The sequence below is a fragment of the Procambarus clarkii genome, chromosome 55, assembly GCF_040958095.1.
Source record: "Procambarus clarkii isolate CNS0578487 chromosome 55, FALCON_Pclarkii_2.0, whole genome shotgun sequence".
Taxonomy (NCBI): Eukaryota; Metazoa; Arthropoda; class Malacostraca; order Decapoda; family Cambaridae; genus Procambarus; species Procambarus clarkii.
This window is the reverse complement of record NC_091204.1, coordinates 30,874,982-30,894,922: the sequence shown is the minus strand read 5'-3', so window position 1 is coordinate 30,894,922 and position 19,941 is coordinate 30,874,982. Positions and strand designations below refer to the sequence as shown.

The following is a 19,941-nucleotide window of genomic DNA, read 5'->3' as shown; positions in this document are numbered from 1 at the left end:
AAGCCTGCTGCAGCTGCACCTGAGGGGTGGTGTAGGGAACCATTAGTGTACTATTATGATTTGAGAGAGAGAATGCTCTGTGGACAGAGCATCAATATGGCTTAAGGCATTGAGCTTTGCCTCAAGATGAAGCTTGGGCTGATCTCTGATTTGCTTCTTGGGAGTCTTCATTTACGTGCACCCCATACTCAACCACTTTGTAGTAATTAATTGTGCAACCCATACTCATCCTGTTACCAGTAGTTTGTGCAACCCATACTTATCCTGTGATCCCTATCCCTCTACTTCAAGTCCCTCAAGGGGCGCACGAATTCAGTTTGGCATACTGCATCCTGCCTTCCCATCAATAGCTACTGACCCATCACAATATTTTATTTTATTTTATTTATATATATACAAGTAGGTACATTGGGGTTGTGAGAATACATTGAATAGTACAGTATTTACAATCTTGTAAAGCCACTAGTATGCGCAGCGTTTCAGGCAGGTCCTTAATCTAACAGATAATTTTAAGTAGGTAATTTCTATCAGAATTGATAAATGATAATAAATACATTGTTTACATACATACATTACAAATACATACATATAAGCTCAAAAGCTTCATTGAAGGTTGTAACAGAACCCATGAGCACCACACCAGAAAAAAATACAGTTTTGATATTCCAAGAGTACGACTTAATCAAACTAGAAATGCTCTACAAATCAAGGGACCCAGAATGTGGAATGATCTTCCCAACCATGTTAAAGACTGTACCTCTCTCAACCAGTTTAAGATAAAAACTAAACACTACCTAATAAATTCACTAACCTACCTTACCCCTCTATTGTCAACCCATGTCTGTTATTTTTTTTTTTTTTTTAATCAACACTGTTTGTCAACCTATTGTATTTGTGCTGCTTTTTCAGTCATGTTCCCTCTTTTTTTTATCTTTATTTGTATTTGTTCTCAACACATTTTATTCTTTATGCTCAATTAGTATTAAGTTCTAGATATTAATGTTTTTCCTGCCCGAAACGCGTTGCGTAATAGTGGCTTTAGGCATTGTATGTACTAGCTCTATCTATATATCGATCCATTAATGTAACATTACTTGTATGTATGTACCTTACCTGAATAAACATATTTATTTATTTATTTATTTATTTATACAAGTTTAACTCTGGGGATATCAAAGAGATATTTATTTCTGGTGTGGTGATAATGGGTCCTATTACATCTGTCCAGGAAGAGTTTCAGAGCAGGATTTGCATTTAAGAACAGGGTTTTGTAAATGTAGTTGACACAAGAGAATTTATGGAGTGAGATTATGTTTAGCATGTTTAGGGAGTTAAACAAGGGGGCTGTGTGTTGTCTGAAAGCAGAATTTGATATTATTCTGATAGCAGATTTTTGCTGGGTGATGATGGACTTGAGGTGGTTTGCAGTGGTTGAACCCCATGCACAGATACCATAGTTGAGATAGGGATAGATTAGTGTATAATATAGAGAGATGAGAGCAGGGTTAGGTACATAATATCTGATTTTGGAGAGTATACCAACTGTTTTAGAGACTTTCTTAGTTATGTATTGTATGTGGGTACTGAAGTTGAGTCTCTTGTCTAAGAATAGACCAAGAAACTTTCCACCATTGTTATTGCTAATGTTTACATTGTCATCTGAAGCTGAATTGCATTTGTAGATTTGCTTCCAAATAAGATGTAGTAGGTCTTTTCTATGTTAAGTGTTAGTTTGTTGGTTGACATCCATAAGTGGACTTTTTTTAGTTCATTATTAACAACATTACAGTATTTAGTGTATGTGGGTTGGGGTTGGAGTAGATGAGTGTAGTATCATCAGCAAACAATATAGGTTTCAGAATGTTAAGAACATATACATCCTGCCTTCCCATCCCTAGCTACTGACCCATCACAATATACATCCTGCCTTCCCATCCCTAGCTACTGACCCATCACAATATACATGTAGTAGAGTGTTTTCTGTAGGCAATTTTCTAATTATACAATCATATGTTGCCCTCAGCTCTTCTATTTCATACATACTTTTTTTCTTTTGCAAGGGAGTAATTACTACATCTACATTACAATCCTCCCATGGTGGTGTAAATTTTCTCTTGGGCACAGCAATACACTCTGAAATAACATCATACTTAATAACATTAGAACATAAGGTATTCATATATGCTCTTTTCTTCATCATACATTGTTCAGTACTTCCCACCTTTTGAACTGAGAGGACCAATTCATTAGCTCCCCCACCTCTCATTAATCTAATGGCAGAAGCTACATTTATCTCTGCAATTCTATCCCCGATACTCTGCAGATTCAACTCCATCCTGATTTTCTCAATCATAGCATTTCTTGGGCATCCTAAGATAATTCTCATGGCTTCATTTTGTACCTGTGGGAGGTTGGTGCTGGGGTTACTGTGGGAGGTGTACTGTGTGAGGTTGGTGTTGGGGTTACCTGTAGGAGGTGTACTGTGGGAGGTTGGTGCTGGGGTTACCTGTGGGAGGTGTACTGTGGGAGGTTGGTGTTGTGTACTGTGGGAGGTTGGTGCTGGGGTTACCTGTGGGATGTGTACTGTGGGAGGTTGGTGTTGTGTACTGTGGGAGGTTGGTGCTGGGGTTACCTGTGGGAGGTGTATTGTGGGAGGTTGGTGTTGTGTACTGTGGGAGGTTGGTGTTGGGGTTACCTGTGGGAGGTGTACTGTGGGAGGTTGGTGCTGGGGTTACCTGTGGGATGTGTACTGTGGGAGGTTGGTGTTGTGTACTGTGGGAGGTTGGTGTTGGGGTTACTGTGGGAGGTTGGTGCTGGGGTTACCTGTGGGAGGTGTACTGTGGGAGGTTGGTGTTGGGGTTACCTGTGGGAGGTTGGTGTTGTGTACTGTGGGAGGTTGGTGTTGGGGTTACCTGTGGGAGGTGTACTGTGGGAGGTTGGTGCTGGGGTTACCTGTGGGAGATGTACTGTGGGAGGTTGGTGCTGGGGTTACCTGTGGGAGGTGTACTGTGGGAGGTTGGTGTTGTGTACTGTGGGAGGTTGGTGCTGGGGTTACCTGTGGGAGGTGTACTGTGGGAGGTTGGTGTTGTGTACTGTGGGAGGTTGGTGTTGGGGTTACCTGTGGGAGGTGTACTGTGGGAGGTTGGTGCTGGGGTTACCTGTGGGATGTGTACTGTGGGAGGTTGGTGTTGTGTACTGTGGGAGGTTGGTGTTGGGGTTACCTGTGGGAGGTTGGTGCTGGGGTTACCTGTGGGAGGTGTACTGTGGGAGGTTGGTGCTGGGGTTACCTGTGGGATGTGTACTGTGGGAGGTTGGTGTTGTGTACTGTGGGAGGTTGGTGTTGGGGTTACTGTGGGAGGTTGGTGCTGGGGTTACCTGTGGGAGGTGTACTGTGGGAGGTTGGTGCTGGGGTTACCTGTGGGAGGTTGGTGCTGGGGTTACCTGTGGGAGGTGTACTGTGGGAGGTTGGTGCTGGGGTTACCTGTGGGAGGTGTACTGTGGGAGGTTGGTGCTGGGGTTACCTGTGGGATGTGTACTGTGGGAGGTTGGTGTTGTGTACTGTGGGAGGTTGGTGTTGGGGTTACTGTGGGAGGTTGGTGCTGGGGTTACCTGTGGGAGGTGTACTGTGGGAGGTTGGTGTTGTGTACTGTGGGAGGTTGGTGTTGGGGTTACCTGTGGGAGGTGTACTGTGGGAGGTTGGTGCTGGGGTTACCTGTGGGAGGTGTACTGTGGGAGGTTGGTGCTGGGGTTACCTGTGGGAGGTGTACTGTGGGAGGTTGGTGCTGGGGTTACCTGTGGGAGGTGTACTGTGGGAGGTTGGTGTTGTGTACTGTGGGAGGTTGGTGCTGGGGTTACCTGTGGGATGTGTACTGTGGGAGGTTGGTGTTGTGTACTGTGGGAGGTTGGTGCTGGGGTTACCTGTGGGAGGTGTACTGTGGGAGGTTGGTGTTGTGTACTGTGGGAGGTTGGTGTTGGGGTTACCTGTGGGAGGTGTACTGTGGGAGGTTGGTGCTGGGGTTACCTGTGGGATGTGTACTGTGGGAGGTTGGTGTTGTGTACTGTGGGAGGTTGGTGTTGGGGTTACTGTGGGAGGTTGGTGCTGGGGTTACCTGTGGGAGGTGTACTGTGGGAGGTTGGTGTTGGGGTTACCTGTGGGAGGTTGGTGTTGTGTACTGTGGGAGGTTGGTGTTGGGGTTACCTGTGGGAGGTGTACTGTGGGAGGTTGGTGCTGGGGTTACCTGTGGGAGGTGTACTGTGGGAGGTTGGTGTTGTGTACTGTAGGAGGTTGGTGTTAGGGTATTCACCTAGTATATCTTGTTTCTGGGTGTACTAACCTAGTATATGTTGCGTGTGTGTGTGTATACTCACCTAGTCTCACCTAGAATATCTTGTGTGTAAGTTCTCAACTAGTACTCACCTAGTATACCTTGTATGTGTGTATTCACCTAGTATATCTTGTTTCTGGGTGTACTAACTTAGTATATGTTGCGTGTGTGTGAATACTCACCTAGTCTCACCTAGAATATCTTGTGTGTAAGTACTCAACTAGTACTCACCTAGTATACCTTGTATGTGTGTATTCACCTAGTATATCTTGTTTCTGGGTGTACTAACTTAGTATATGTTGCGTGTGTGTGTATACTCACCTAGTCTCACCTAGAATATCTTGTGTGTAAGTACTCAACTAGTACTCACCTAGTATACCTTGTCAGACCTTGCCTATACCCTATACAGACCTTGTGTGTGTGTACGATCATATGTGGCATTCTTCCAAGAAAAGGAGTTAGAAATGAAACGGTATAATCAGATCCTTTTATACAACACATTGAGAAAGAATGAAGGTTAAGTGTGGTATCAGTAAGATTTACACACTAGTCCACACTTGCGTGGTGTACAATATGTGTGTGTACAATGTAAGTGGAGGCAGAGTTGGAGGGAGGGAAATGTAGTTGGTGGACCTGTGGTCAGGGTGGCTCCAGAGGTAGGGTGTCAAATTTCAGTGTTTATGGCAGGGTAAGGGAATGGTCGTCGGTGGTCTTGTGATTCAATATTTTCTTGTTGTCGCTAAGTTACACTTTTTCAGGTCTATATAGTACAATGGCCAGTCCTCATGTACCTAGTAATTATGTACCTTAAATTATGTACGTAAATTATGTAATTATGTTCATGTACCTAGTAGCTAGTAGTTATAGTGTCAGTTGGGGGTTAATGGGCCAGGCCGAGTGTGCCTGTGCCCCACAAATATCACCCTTATTGGTGACTAGTTGGTATAACGGCTTTTCCCAAACCTCTCTCTCGCCAGAATTATACTGACATGTGAATATCTTTGGCAGTTGATGAATCCTAAATATAAATAATAAATAAATAAATGTTTATTTAGGTAAGGTACATCCATACAAGAAATTTTTACAAAGATTGGTGGACTTATAGATAGATTCATACATTGCATAACTGCATGGCATAACTGGCAATCCCCTCACAGTGTTCAAGTGAGAACTGGATAAGCACCTCCAAAGGATACCCAAGTATGCCAAGTATGCTGCCCTGAGGAACACCAATGTTGATGGGTAGGGTGGGAGAAATTGAATTATTCACAGAAACATACTGGAGCCTGTCAGTGAGGTACGTAGGATTTGAGGTATTGCAGGGGATACAAGACACTGATCACTGGTCTCCCATTTGGTCCTCATTGCTTTATCTTACTATTATTGAATGTCAATAACCGTATTATGCAATTTCAATTTCTTCTATTGCTTTCTTTATTATGCACCCCATACCCATCCCGTGGGCCGTGGTGTAAAGGATTACAGAGGCACATAATCGGTTCAGGACCGGAACCCTCTAGTTCGTTTAGCTAAGCAAATAACAATGTTTGACGCTAGTTACAAAATTATTAATGTTGTATACACATGTACACACACACTCATACATACATATATATATATATATATATATATATATATATATATATATATATATATATATATATATATATATATATATATGTATATATATACATATATATATATATATATATATATATATATATATATATATATATATATATATATATAATTATACCAGTATAATCTAATAATATATACTGGTCTAATAAAATAATTATACCAGTTAATACTCTCACTCGTTGTGTTAGGATATGTTAGCTTGATAAAACTGACTGTTCATTGTTGAGAAATGTGTTAACAAACAATATATCTGACTTATCAAGACTGTAGCTTGCTTAGCAAGGAACTTTTTTTAAATTTGGGTTCAGTTTAACTACCGCTCAAGGGATGAGTAATTGGGGCATAATAAAGGAACTAAGCTGATAAAATGAAAGATGGGAAAACAACATTAGAAAGATAAACTCGAGAGACGTTTTCATGTTAACCCGAAAATTATTTGAGGAGCAAGACAGACTGCGGGTCAAGCAATTGGTCTTTATGCTATCGTGATGGGGGATCAGCCATTACACGTGTTAATGACTCTTGTATAGTTGTGTAGTTAAGGACATCAGGGTAAAGGGGTAATGGGCATTGTGGTTGATTGTTCTACCTGGGAATCCTCCACTGTTTTATATCTTATGTATGTATGTATGTACTAACCTAGTTGTGGTTGCAAGGGTTGAACTTTGGCTCTTTGGTCCCGCCACTTGAATACATACACTTGAATACATACACTTTCCATACACTTGAAACTGTGTATGGAATCAGCCTCCACCACATTACTGCCTAAAGCATTCCATTTATTAACTACTCTGACACTGAAAAGTTCTTTCTATAATCTCTCTGTGGCTCATTTGGGTACTCAGCTTCCACCTGTGTCCCCTTGTGCGTGTACCACATGTGTTAAATAAATGTATGTATGTATGTATGTATGTACGTATGTATGTATGTATGTATGTATGTATGTATGTATGTATGTATGTATGTATGTATGTATGTATGTATGTATGTATGTATGTAAGGAGAGAGAGAGAGGGAGAGAGAGAGAGAGAGAGAGAGAGAGAGAGAGAGAGAGAGAGAGAGAGAGAGAGAGAGAGAGAGAGAGAGAGAGAGAGAGAGAGAGAGAGAGAGAGAGAGAGAGAGAGAGAGAGAGAGAGAGAGAGAGAGAGAGAAAGAGAGAGAGAGAGAGAGAGAGAGAGAGAGAGAGAGAGAGAGAGAGAGAGAGAGAGAGAGAGAGAGAGAGAGAGAGAGAGAGAGAGAGAGAGAGAGAGAGAGAGAGAGAAAGAGATGAAGATCGAGACAGAGAAATAGATATAGACAGAGTCAGGGAGAGAATGTTAGACACAGAGACGTATAGATAAGGATATGCAAAGTCAGTGAGAGAATGACAGAGATAGAGCGAGGAAAGAGACAGAGAGATAGGCTGACACAGAGAATGTCAGAAACGAGGAGAGGCAGAGACAGAGGGACAGGGACAGACGGACAGGGCCAGAGGAGGGACGGGGGAACAGAGGGGGAGCAGTGGGACAGGGAGGGAGACAGGGACAGAGAGGGGGACATGGACAGAGACAGAGACAGAGGGACAGGGTCAGAGAGGGGGACCGGGGGACAGAGGGAGGAGAGGGGGGCAGGAGACCAAGAGAGAGGGGACAGAGGAGAGACAGGGACAAGGGGACAGAGATGGATAGGGGGACTGGAGGAAAGGGAGGGGGACAGATGATGGACAGCGGACAGAAAGAGTGGGCAGGGGGACAGAGAGGTACAGGGGACAGAGAGATGGACAGGGGGACATAGAGGAACAGGGGGACAGAGAGTGACAGGGGGACAGAGAGAGGAACAGGAGGACAGAGAAGAACAGGGGGACAGAGAGAGACAGGGGGGACAGAGCCAGGGACAATGGGATAGAGAGGGACAGGGGGACAGAGAGATGGAAAGGGGGGACAGGGGGACAGAGAGGGGACAGAGAGGGGGAAAGGGATCTGGGACAGAGGACAGAAAATGTGGGCAAGGGGACAAAGTGAGGGACAGGGGACAAAGATGGACAGGGGGACAAAGATGGACAAGGGGGACAGGAGGAAAGGGGGGAGATGTATGAGGGGAAATGTTTGCGGAAGATGGAGAAGGGGTATTTAGAACGGTAAGTTAGAGAGGGGGCAACTAAGGCCCATCATTGAAAAACAAATGAGCATCATTGCAATAGCAGGAGCCACGCACATCTTTAGCCTGCGTTGTTGAGACATTGTCAATTAAGCGGTGTCCAATAGCAGTATCTTCGGTATTTAAGCGTTACCTTAAAAAATACTGGAAATATTGAAAGCTATTAATCCAGATATTAATCCCCTTGTGCAACGCACACAAGAGGCAACAGCTTCTAGCTCTACAAGCCGCAATATAAAATAGAGAATAGGCGATTGTTTTCACTCACAGTGTAATAAACCCACGGACCCACCCACCCGCTGAAGCCGTAAATGCCAAGACATTACTTCCGTTTAAAATTAAGCCGGAATAATCCTCAGGTATGTGGAGGATGTGGGAGGCCTTTGATTAACCACCGACTTCCTGTCCCGTCGACGGGGCCATCAGCCCTCAGTGTGCCCTCAGCCAAAATAATGTGAAACATGTATGTGGGTGTATTAAATATTTTAATTTATTATTTCCAAGATTTAGCTGTTAGCTCTTGGACCCCGCCTTTCTAAGCGTCGGTTGTCTAATGTACCGACTCTCGGCCTCTTTTCCTCCATCATATCTAAACAACATATATTTTTATCTAACACACTCACACATCCCCAAGATGCAGCCTTTAGCAGCTTCCTGACTTTCAGGTTCCTATTTACTGCAAGGTGAATAGAGGCATTAGTGTGTGTATGTTTGTGTCTGTGTGTGTGTGTGTGTGTGTGTACGTGTGTGTGTTTGTGTGTATACTCACCTAGTTGTGGTTGCGGGGGGTTGAGCTCTGGCTCTTTGGTCCCACCTCTCAACTGGCAATCAACTGATGTACAGATTCCTGAGCCTACTGGGCTCTATCATATCTGCATTTGAAACTGTGTATGGAGTCAGCCTCCACCACATCACTGCCTAATGCATTCCATCTATTAACTACTCTGACACTGAAAAAGTTCTTTCTAACATCCTAGTGGTTCATTTGGGTACTAAGTTTCCACCTGTGTCCCCTTGTTCGCCTACCACCCGTGTTAAACAGTTTATCTTTATGTACCCTATCAATTGCATTTCTCGCAGCCTGTCCTCGTAACTCATGCCTCTTAGTCCTGGGACTAGCCTATTGGCATACCACTAAACTTTTTCAAGCTTCGTCTTGTGCTTTTTTTTTTTTTTTTTTTTTGAGATATATACAAGAGTTGTTACATTCTTGTACAGCCTAGTACTAAGTATATGGTGTTTGGCTAGATAAGAGTAAAACTGCTTGTAGATTAGTTTTTCAAAAAATGTTGACAAGTTAGGCAGGATTGATATAGGTCTGTAGTTGTTAACATCTGTGAGATCACCACATTTGTGTACAGGGGTAACTCGCTTTTTTTAGGATAACTGGAAAGGTTTGGAGTTCAAGTTCAAGTAGCTTTTCAAAAAATGTTGACAAGTTAGGCAGGATTGATATAGGTCTGTAGTTGTTAACATCTGTGAGATCACCACATTTGTGTACAGGGGTAACTCGCTTTTTTTAGGATAACTGGAAAGGTTTGGAGTTCAAGTGACCTGTTGAAGAGCATGAGAATTCTTTGGAGACAATTCCTAACCTATACTTCTTCTCAAGGTCATGTTTTTTATTAATGGGTTTAAGTATTCCCTTTGTAAGCAAGGGATTGTTAAGCCTTTTGGTTATGCTTACAAAAAAGTCACAGGACAGACATTATCAGCAGCAGTTATAAAATTGTCAATAGCAGTTTCATTGTGCAGCCTAAAACTTAACTCCCTTGACTCTAGAGGTATATATATTAGGTTTAGGTTAGGTTTTTTTAATTAAACCAGCCAGGATGAGTGAAGCCATGAAGGGCGTTTTTATTAATTAAAACACCCATATGTTGGGTGCTTCAGGTGTTGTTCCTCTTGGATGATCTTGTACCTCTCTGTCTCACACCTGTAAGAATGAGTGATATGGTTAAGGGGGAAACAAAGTGCAGGCAAGGCAATGGAGGCCAGTAGTAATCTTAGGGCTAGGATAATTAGAAATTAGAGAAATTAAGTAAGAGAAATTAGCAAGAGAAATCAGGTAAAATTTATTATACTTAACTTTTGTATCATCAGTTTAGTAGTAAATCTTCATCTTCATCATCATCATCTTCACTGTCACAAAGCTCCAGGTAGGGCTCGGAAACATCAACATCCTCTTCCTGGTATCCAAATAAACGCTTTGCATCACTCAGCTTGTCAGAACACAACTTTTGCCCTTGCTTCAAAAGAGCCAAGATTCCACTCTTATTTTTGGTTGATAGGTGCTTCTCTTCAATAGTGTACTTGTTAGGATCCTGTAATATATAGACTATTTAATGGGGTTTAAGACATTTACAAATTTCCCTGAAAATACTAAAGAAATTAGAATAAATAAATAAAGTTTTCGGTAAAAGTTCAAATATATGTAAAACACACCAGTACAGTATATGAAAACCATGGAATTGTCTACCTGTCAAAGTTGTAAATAGCAAGACTTTACTCAAGTATAAAATTCTGCTGGATAAATGTTTATGAAGAACTGAATTGCAACACACATTTAGGCTGTTAGCTTACCTTGCTTAGATATGAAGGAAAAATTCCACATAACAACTCTTCAGTATGTTCGGTTAAAATCTCTCTCTTATTCTTGTAATATGCGAGATAATGCAGCATTTCTTGAACAGTGTGTTGTTGCTCTTCTCTGGATCTCTTCTGAAGCTCCACATCTTCTACTGCCTTCTTTTTTTGAGCAAGGGACACTAATAAAAGAGGAAAATTATATTTACTGCAAGTAAACTACAACTCAATTTAATGTAATTACAGTTTAGGTACTTGCATTATACATACTATACATAGTTTATTGTGCAGTATCAACCTGATAAAAACCTACGGATTATGATACTGCACCTATTTTACAAACAGTAGTGATGATATTTTACTTCAAAAATAAGTAAAGCTTATCCATTATGCATGCTAAATGTTAGTTATCTTGATAAGGCCGAATTGTAACCCCTGATAAAATGAGATGTAGTTACATACCATTTTGGCTATGATGAGGCAATAAATTGTGCCATGGCAGGATACCTTCTATTGCATCCTTTTCACTGAGAATTTCAGAGTTTTCACTATTGTAGATTTTTATGAAGCCTTGAAGCTTTTTCCTATCACACTCATTTCTGTGCCGGAGTGAAGAGCGCATTTTACTGGATGCTGCAAATAAAGTTTTTTGGCTGAAAGTTTTAAAGTTGTTAAAAAAATTTCCTCATCATTTACCTACATAGAAATTATAGACAAGAGCTAAATAGAAATTGCTTCAGAGTTAACAAAGAAATAGTAAGCCTACCTGCATCAGTGGCAATCAGATTTTTGCGATGCCTGATAGAGTCTGCAACTGCCTCGATAGAATATTTTATGTTCTTCGAGGTTGTTCCAGTGTTTAACTCTAACTCCTTACAAATCATTTGTAGGTCAGATCGCCATTCTTGAATCAATGACTTTTGAACATCAAGTTTGTCGATCTCATTTGAAACTGTTATTTCCGTCTCTCTGGCCTATTTGAAAATATAATAAATTTAATGAACAAATCACATTAACCGTGATGAGTGGTTCGAACCTATGGGCTTGGCATTCCCAGATGCTTGCTGTAGTTGAATGCGCCACAACATGGTCAAAAGAATTGCAACCTAGGGTACTAATGAACCCACAATTAAATTTTTGTTAATTATGCACCCCCATACCCATTCCATGGGCGGTTGTGCATGCAGTTTCCCATGTACTTGGTCTGTGTCCTCCAGTAGTTTTACCTCTGATGGCCCTTTCAATACACATAGAATTCATATTATTGTGATATATCAATACATGGAGAAAGACATTGAAATGGGGGCATCAAAGGCAGAACTACTGAATGACAGAGACCGAGTTCATGGGGGAATTGTGTGAAACCTGGTTTGGCTTCAGTGGAAGCCTTGGGATCCTTGTGGGTGCAGTAGTACTCCAAGTTGCAATTCATCTGACCATGTCGTGGCGTAGTGAACTAGAGCATGCATCTGAGAGCACTCAGTGCATGGGGTTCAAACCCTCATCACAGTTCCCGTGATATATCACGATACTGTGATTTCTCTGTGAACACATTTGATATATCTCGGAATCATACATTTAGGTTAATTAAATACTATATACTTTATACAAATTAACCTTATTGATATATTGAAAAAGTTCAAGCAGTTAATTCAAGGAAATGGTCGCTAATTTATAATGGAAAATATATGTAGTACATGATCTGAACACATAACTAACCTATAAATGCATTATAATACCTTTCACATATAAATGCATTATAATAAGTTTCAAAATAAATACAAATAAATAAAATAAATATATATTATTTTTAGTACCTTTCTGAGTCGAGTAACTAATGCACGAGCCAGTCCATCAATTTTTCGATGGTTCCAAAAGACTGCACCCTCTGTGAGTTCTTCTGTTCTTTCTGAGAAAAATATTTATAGCAATGAACATCTTGAAGAGCATAGATTAATAACAGTTTCATAACATACCTTTACTCACCACGACCAACTCAAGTTTGACCAATATGTTTTCATTCTTTTATTGATTATTTGAGGGAGTTGATACTTATTGAATACTGAATACAAATCGCATTATACTGATTACAGGGCAGGTAAAATAATAAAAAACTTGATCAGATGAACCATATAAACAAATACCAGCTTTCAGCATGTTTTTAGTTGTAGAGTTGTATCGTGAGAGGTATGCAAACACTTGCTCTGCCTCTTCCCCTAAAGTCATGCCACTTCCTTCTTGCCACTGCCCTCCATACAATACCTTTAACATAAAAGTATACAGTAAAAAAAAATTCAAATTATTGTACAAAAATTAAAAGCCTCCTACTATATTAAATGATACGTATATCATTAATCTTAAACAATCAGAAATCTTAAATTTTTTTACACAAACTGTACTTATTATATTTAATGTAATGTATACATTACATTAAATTTAATTAGTATACATAAATGTATACATTAGTATACATAAATGTAATGTTATATTTTTATTTACCTGACAATACCAAGCATGTCCTTTTGCATGTAGGACTCCTAAAAATGGCTTTGCTTGACCAATGTGAAAATGTGATTGTTTCTGAGCCACAGTTAAGGCCCATGGCCAATATTTGCAAATTATGTCTTGACAAATAAACTTTACGTATTTGAAATACATAATTTGCAAATAGTGGGCATAACTGTACAGCTCTCCTTGATACATATTCAAGGTGTGGAGGATAATACCATGTCGACAGGAGGCCATGCTGATTCCTGTTTCATCCAAACTTTGGAATGAAAGAGGCTTATTTTGAGCAGCTTTCCATGTAGACACTCCACACGTGTGCTTACTCTGTTAAACAAAAATATTTATAGTATCTAAATAACCAGTTGGTGAGCATGATTATAATTATGTAGGACGGGTAGAAGGTAGAGATTATTTTGCGCGATAGGCATTGTTGTTGCACATAAGAATTTCTATGGGTTATATTTCCTTATTCAATATATATAAACTATAATGAAAAAATACAAAAATGGCCACCATATGTTATAGTCGCCAAACAGTTATTAGGTAAAATTGAAGGTTTCTCAATATATAATAAAACTCACCTTAGTTTTCAAGCTCTGAATAGTGCCAACATGAGCTTGAACATCTTCATCTTTGCTGAAGATACTATCAGAATAATAGGGGTTTCTGATACCTCTGCAATGATAATTCAGAAATAATTATTTATTGTCTGTAACCACTATAATATTAAACAATGGGTAATGGGGTATCAAAAAATGTTTTATATGAAGAATTCTGATGCACTGCTAAATTTTACATAAAACAAAAATTTACATGGTGTTAGATAAATAAAATGATGATATGGATGCAATTGAAAGGCAAACTATAAAGACATACTCAGTTAAAAAATATGTCATATGACAATGTATATTTATATGTGCATACTTTATTTATAAGAACATTAATTTGAAGACAATATAATTCATTATAATATAGTGTGTGTAGAGAACAAAAGAATACTATACATTAAGTATCTGTAAAGCACATTTTATTACCTCCCAACTTTGTTGTAACGATACAGCTTCTTGTTGCCATCAATATGTACTGCTAAAGGGGTTTTATCACAAGCAGGACACTCATTGTCAGCTTCTCCTCTAATTTTTCTCAGCTCATATTGCTGGAATCGCCATTCGAAGAACACTCTCTTCGAAGTTATATAATTAATGGGTCCAATCTAGGAATAGAATTTTTTAGATGGTGACATTTAAAATGCATATTATGACATAAGATAAATAAACAAAAAAAACATTCCATTTTGTGTTTGAACAAAATTAAAAACTAATTATTAATAAATGAATATACATTACTACAAAATTTTGATAATTTTTGTATTGAAATATAAAACTGAAAATATTAAGAATAACGGTATCAAAACATACACGCCCACGAGAAGCACCAAAGGATTCCAGTGCAGTGACTAATGCCCGAAATGATGTTCCGGGACAATTTCTTTTTATATGGTGCCATGATTCAAGCAGACTGGTGCTGTAGAATGTGCTGCTCTTTCCTAATGATGAATAGAAACCAGACTTGTGCATGGTCTTGCCTAGTTGTTGATGCTCATATCCACAGTGGCATGTATAGATTGGAGTATAGAGGTCATACCTTCCTGTAGTTTAAAATACAGTGCATTGAGTGGTGTGGCGACTTGCTAAAATAGTGATGTAAAAATTAACATTTATAGCAACAAAAATTTCAAAATGTATTGTGATTCAGGAATATCCGGTAATGGAAATAAAAGGGTAAATTTTAAAGTTTATTTACCCATTATAGTGATGAAGATGCAGAGATTGCTGGAGCTTGAAATTTTAAACTTGCAATCTGTGCAGTTGGGGCAAGAATTTGGTGGTTGGGCTGGTACAACAGGTTCTGGTAACAAAGAAAAGGAAGACAGTTTGACAAAATGAGTTTTATGGAAAAGAATTTCAGACTGAATATTTCATTGTTTCTTGATTGTACAAAATATTGACATTATTCTCCAGATAATGACTGAGAAATTCACAGAAAAGAAACAATCAGACGATTAAATCAATCTATAAAACCAAGTGTCAGGTTTAAACTTTAAGACTTCTCCAAATGTTGTAATGACTGAAATGAAACATTTATTCATTTTATTTTGTTATACCAAGATAATCGTAGCTCTAGACTGGGATTGGGAAGTAGAAGTAATCTCGGAACAAAGTACGGATTTTATACAGGTATCGTATACTTACTCCAGTGAAAGATATTTCCTTCAGGGCACACAGTTTGTGTCGGGTCTAATGGCTCATAAAAGCCATTTTTCCAATATAATCTGTGGTGGAAAGGCATGAGAAAATGTTGCATTTGGTCACAAATGTGACACAAAAATGCAAAACAGTCTTCACATTTGATGCTTGCCTCACAATTTGTACATTGTACACAAACTTTACCTGATGAAAAAAGGGGTAATTATTTATACTAATTTTAAATACTGTATACCTAACATTTTAAACAATCTGAAGTCTAAATGTATTAATAGAGTGTCATTAATTTGCATATGATGCTTATTATACAGTATAACCTTAATGAACACAGCAATATTTAATTTACCTTTATCTGGAACACCCAACTCAGACAATGTCCAATCGAACAGCATTGCCCTGCTTTCTCCCCAATTAATCTCTGCATTTTTTCTTCTTTTTTGCCAGTCAGAAACACTTGGCTGAGAATCTTTAATTTGTTCAAGTTCTGCAGCAAGTACTTTGAAATATGGGATTACAAATTAGTAAGAAAAAATTGTAAGTGAAAGGAATGATTAGTATAATATGTTAAACAAAATTTCATAGGCATTAAGCACAATTTTGGTACATAATATTTATGACGTGTGTCCATTAAATAAACCCTCATTTAAATACCAACAAATGATGTTGGGACATACCAACATCAAATGATTCCAAAGTTTCTTCACCAGCTGCCAAATAACTTTGAGTGTACGTTCTGCCACTAGTAGAATAGCCCGCATTTTGAATGTGTGGTGGTGAAAGTATAGCAGGCAGAATGTCTGGGTGGCACATTTGAAGATTTAAGCATGGTACATAATTGCAAATTGTATACAAGTACGTATTAATATTTTCAGACAAATCTCAAGATATTACTATAACTAACTTTATGCTACCAAGTTGTTCAGTGTTATAGTAATTTAATCTCCATAATTGTCTAGCATACACTTAAAAATAGGCAACAAATATTATTGGAAAGTACACAAATAACAGCTGTAGAAATATTGTTAAAAAAATAATAGAAGATTACCATCAGATTGGGGTGCAGCTGGTCTTTGTTTTGAATTAATGTGTGATACATCCTGTATGTTATCTTTTTTCTGTTTCTTGTTTGTCACCTTTATTGAGTTTGGTTCCTCCACGTTTAAGAGTCTCTTCAAGTACTCATTTCTTTGTATCATTGCAGCACGTGCTTTCTGGTACTCACGTTCAAGATGTTCTCTAGTCATCACTGCTATTCTCCGGTGAAATTCTGAAGAGAAAATAATAGTGTTCGAAGGAAAAGTACAAGAACAAAACAAGAAAATTATGCTTATGCAAAATTATGCTACAATGTACCTATTAATAATCTTAAAATTTGCTACAAATTACCTACTTATAATTATGTGTTAAATTATGGACTTTCCCATAATGATATGCATGTTAGTGGCATTACCTATACTGCCTACCTGGAGCCCCCTAGAGAGATAGTGACACAAGTTAAGGTAATCCCTTTAGTAAGGTGCTGGGTCAACATAAATAAGCTATAACTAATAAGGACACAAATCAATATGTTCATTTAACAGTGGTATTAACATTTATATAAATATAGCTAAGAATAAGTTTTTACAAGTGTAACAAAGTGAAAGAAATGTATGAAAATTTTGATGATATATTAAAATGCTCATTGATTGAACTTGTCTTCCTATATATAAAGTATAAAAATAGTAAACACAGTACCATTATTGTTGTCTGTAGTTATTTTTGGAACATCTGGTATGTACAGCATACTGTCAAAATCCGATGATCTATCTGAAAAATTGATTGGTAGCGTAAATATTCGAATTCATTGCATAGCCTTTTATACAAACAAAAAAGAAAAATTGTACAGAAAAGCTAACACAACATTATAACACCTTTCTGTGGTACTTTCTATGGTACAAAAGAAAACAAACCTTAATTATAAAGGAAAATAAACTGACAGAAGAACTATGAATACTGCTGAAAATACTTTCCACAAAATATCTGAACCAAGGGATAGTACCCCGAGATTTGAAATATGAAAATTTCACCCTTACAGTATTTAAAAAAAAAGCAGAAAGAGTTAAGCACAAAACTAATGTCCGATCAGCTAGGTATAACACATCTGCAAGCTCATGGCGAAAATCCTAAGGGAGGGAATCATTTACCATCTTTCAGTGAACAATCTTATTCAATCGACACACCATGGTCTTCTTAAAAACAGATGCTACCTTATAAACCTCCTCACTTTTGGGACATGGTAACATGGTACTCAGATAAAGGGTTTCCGGTGGATGTAGTATACATGGATTATGCTAAAGACTTTAATAAGGTACCACATGGAAGACTAGCAAGGAAATTACAGGTTCATGAAAAAAATTGTAAAGTGCACAAAACAATAGTTAAAACAAAGAGAGCAAAAGGTCATACTAAATGGGAATGAATATGAAGAAATGTGTTAAGTTGAGTAACTCAGGGGTCCATTTTTAAGTCTAAAATATTTTTCATATATTGAACATCTATGATATAGAAAAGAATATAATCTAATCAACCACATCCTCATATTTGCAAATGCCTGGCATTTCACGAGCACTTTGTCCGGGGTTTATATTCTAGCCGGGGAGGATTTACTGGGTTAGGCTAACCTAACCTAACTTAACCAAACCAAACCAAGTATCTCAAGTTACAAATATCTCTGGGAATTCATATTATCTGCTGTTGAAGAATTGACAAAATGGACAGTGTCAACAAAATTATTCCTACATACTCCGTCACTATGTGATGGAGTACACATAGAATAGGGACTGAATTGTCCCTGACAGGGACAATTCTGTAACAAATGTTCTAGCATAAAACTTTGTACAGTTTAGTAATTCCTTACCATTTGATGTACTAGGTAGATCCATGTTTGGTGAAGTTTTATAGCTGGAGCTGGAAGATCCTGTCGAGATGACTTCTTCAAAGAGAATAGCTTCAACACATTGTGTCTTGAGTCTTCCAGTACTTGGCCTAGTTACCAGATCTGATTTACAGAAACTAGTGAACTATGGAGATAAGATTGTTAATAATATACTTTTTTTGAGATTCATATGACTTGCAGCTTAAAAACCAACCTTATTTTAAAATAGTACACTAAAGTACATAGCAAATTGCGAAATTCGTAGTTTTTTAACTACTTTAAAGCTAAATTCTCAAGCTTTGAAAATAAGCACAATTTGCTATTTTAAGCGGAATCTGGCAACTCTGATTTAGCATGTAAACATTGACTTGCATTCACAATGTAGTTATTTATTTTTCAACAATTTAAAACGAGTTATGAAAATACACACATTGGTACATTATTGCAAAGGCACTATACTATATATATATATATATATATATATATAAATTGTTGCAAGTCGAGCAACAAATATTTTACATTGAACAACAAATGAGATTGGAAAAGCAGTATTGCCAAAATAGACCCCAGACACACCCTGTGGGTAGTAATGGACCCCCATACCGACCCTATGAGGGGTAGTGGACCCCATAATAACACTATGGGCGATAGTGGACACTATACAAACACTATGGGCGGTAGTTGACTTCATAGAGACCCTGTGGGCGGTAAGGGACCCCCTATCGACCCTGTGGGCGGCAGTGGACCCCCTATCGATCCTGTGGGCGGCAGTGGACCCCCTACCGACCCTGTGGGCGGCAGTGGACCCCTACCGAACGTGTGGGCGGCAGTGGACCCCCTACCGACCCTGTGGGCGGCAGTGGACCCCTTATCGATCCTGTGGGCGGTAGTGGACCCCCCCATATCGACCCTGTGGACGGCAGTGGACCCCCTATCGATCCTGTGGGCGGCAGTGGACCCCCTACCGACCCAGTGGGTGGCAGTGGACCCCCTGCCGACCCTGTGGGCGGTAGTGGACCCCTACCGACCCTGTGGACGGTAGTTGACTTCATAGCGACCCTGTGGGCGGTAGTGGACCCCATACCGACCCTGTGGGTGGCGGTGGACCCCATACCGACTCTGTGGGCGGCAGTGAACCCTATATACTAATCCTGTGGGCGATACTGTACCCTATAGTCACCCTGTGGGGGCAATGGATGCCATACATATCCAGTGGGTGTTATTGTACCCCATACTTATTCTGTGGGTGGTTGGAGCCCCATACCCATCCTGTGGGTTATAGTGGACCCCATACTCATCCTGTGGGTGGTATTGGACCCCATACCTATCCTGTGGGTGGTTGTGAGCCCATACCCATCCTGTCGGTGGTAGTGGACGCAATACACATCCAGTGGATGGTATTGGATCCCATACCCTTCCTGTGGGTGGAAGTGATCCCCATACCATTCCTGTGGGTGGATGTGACCCCCATACTCATCCTGCGGGTGTTATTGGACCCCTTACCCACCTAACAGGTGGTAGTGGACCCTATACTAATCCTATAGTTTCCAATAATCCACACCATACC

At 39.3% G+C, this 19,941-nt stretch overlaps 2 protein-coding genes and 1 long non-coding RNA gene across 4 annotated transcripts in view; all 3 read right to left on the bottom strand.

The window, feature by feature from the left end:
- The window catches only part of LOC138352849 (uncharacterized), a 569,251-nt gene extending 550,020 nt beyond the window's left edge, over positions 1–19,231 (bottom strand). For both annotated transcript variants that reach the window (XR_011222921.1, XM_069305404.1), the window contains exon 1: positions 18,357–19,231. Coding sequence is in view for 1 of the 2 variants with exons in the window: in XM_069305404.1 (XP_069161505.1) it covers positions 18,357–18,381 (25 nt within the window). In the remaining variant the exon portion in view is untranslated. The remainder of the gene's footprint in view (positions 1–18,356) is intronic.
- On the bottom strand, positions 10,016–10,859 carry LOC138349642 (uncharacterized). Its single transcript, XM_069305402.1, has 2 exons — positions 10,686–10,859; positions 10,016–10,426 (listed from the first exon to the last, which is right to left on the bottom strand). The coding sequence occupies exons 1-2, from the start codon at positions 10,782–10,784 to the stop codon at positions 10,202–10,204; spliced, it is 324 nt and encodes a 107-aa protein (XP_069161503.1). The 5' UTR covers positions 10,785–10,859; the 3' UTR covers positions 10,016–10,201.
- LOC138352845 (uncharacterized) lies at positions 15,813–16,713 on the bottom strand. The gene is made up of 3 exons (XR_011222917.1): positions 16,506–16,713; positions 16,135–16,257; positions 15,813–15,956 (listed from the first exon to the last, which is right to left on the bottom strand). It is a non-coding gene; the product is annotated as an uncharacterized lncRNA (long non-coding RNA).
- Positions 19,232–19,941: the final 710 nt, after the last annotated feature.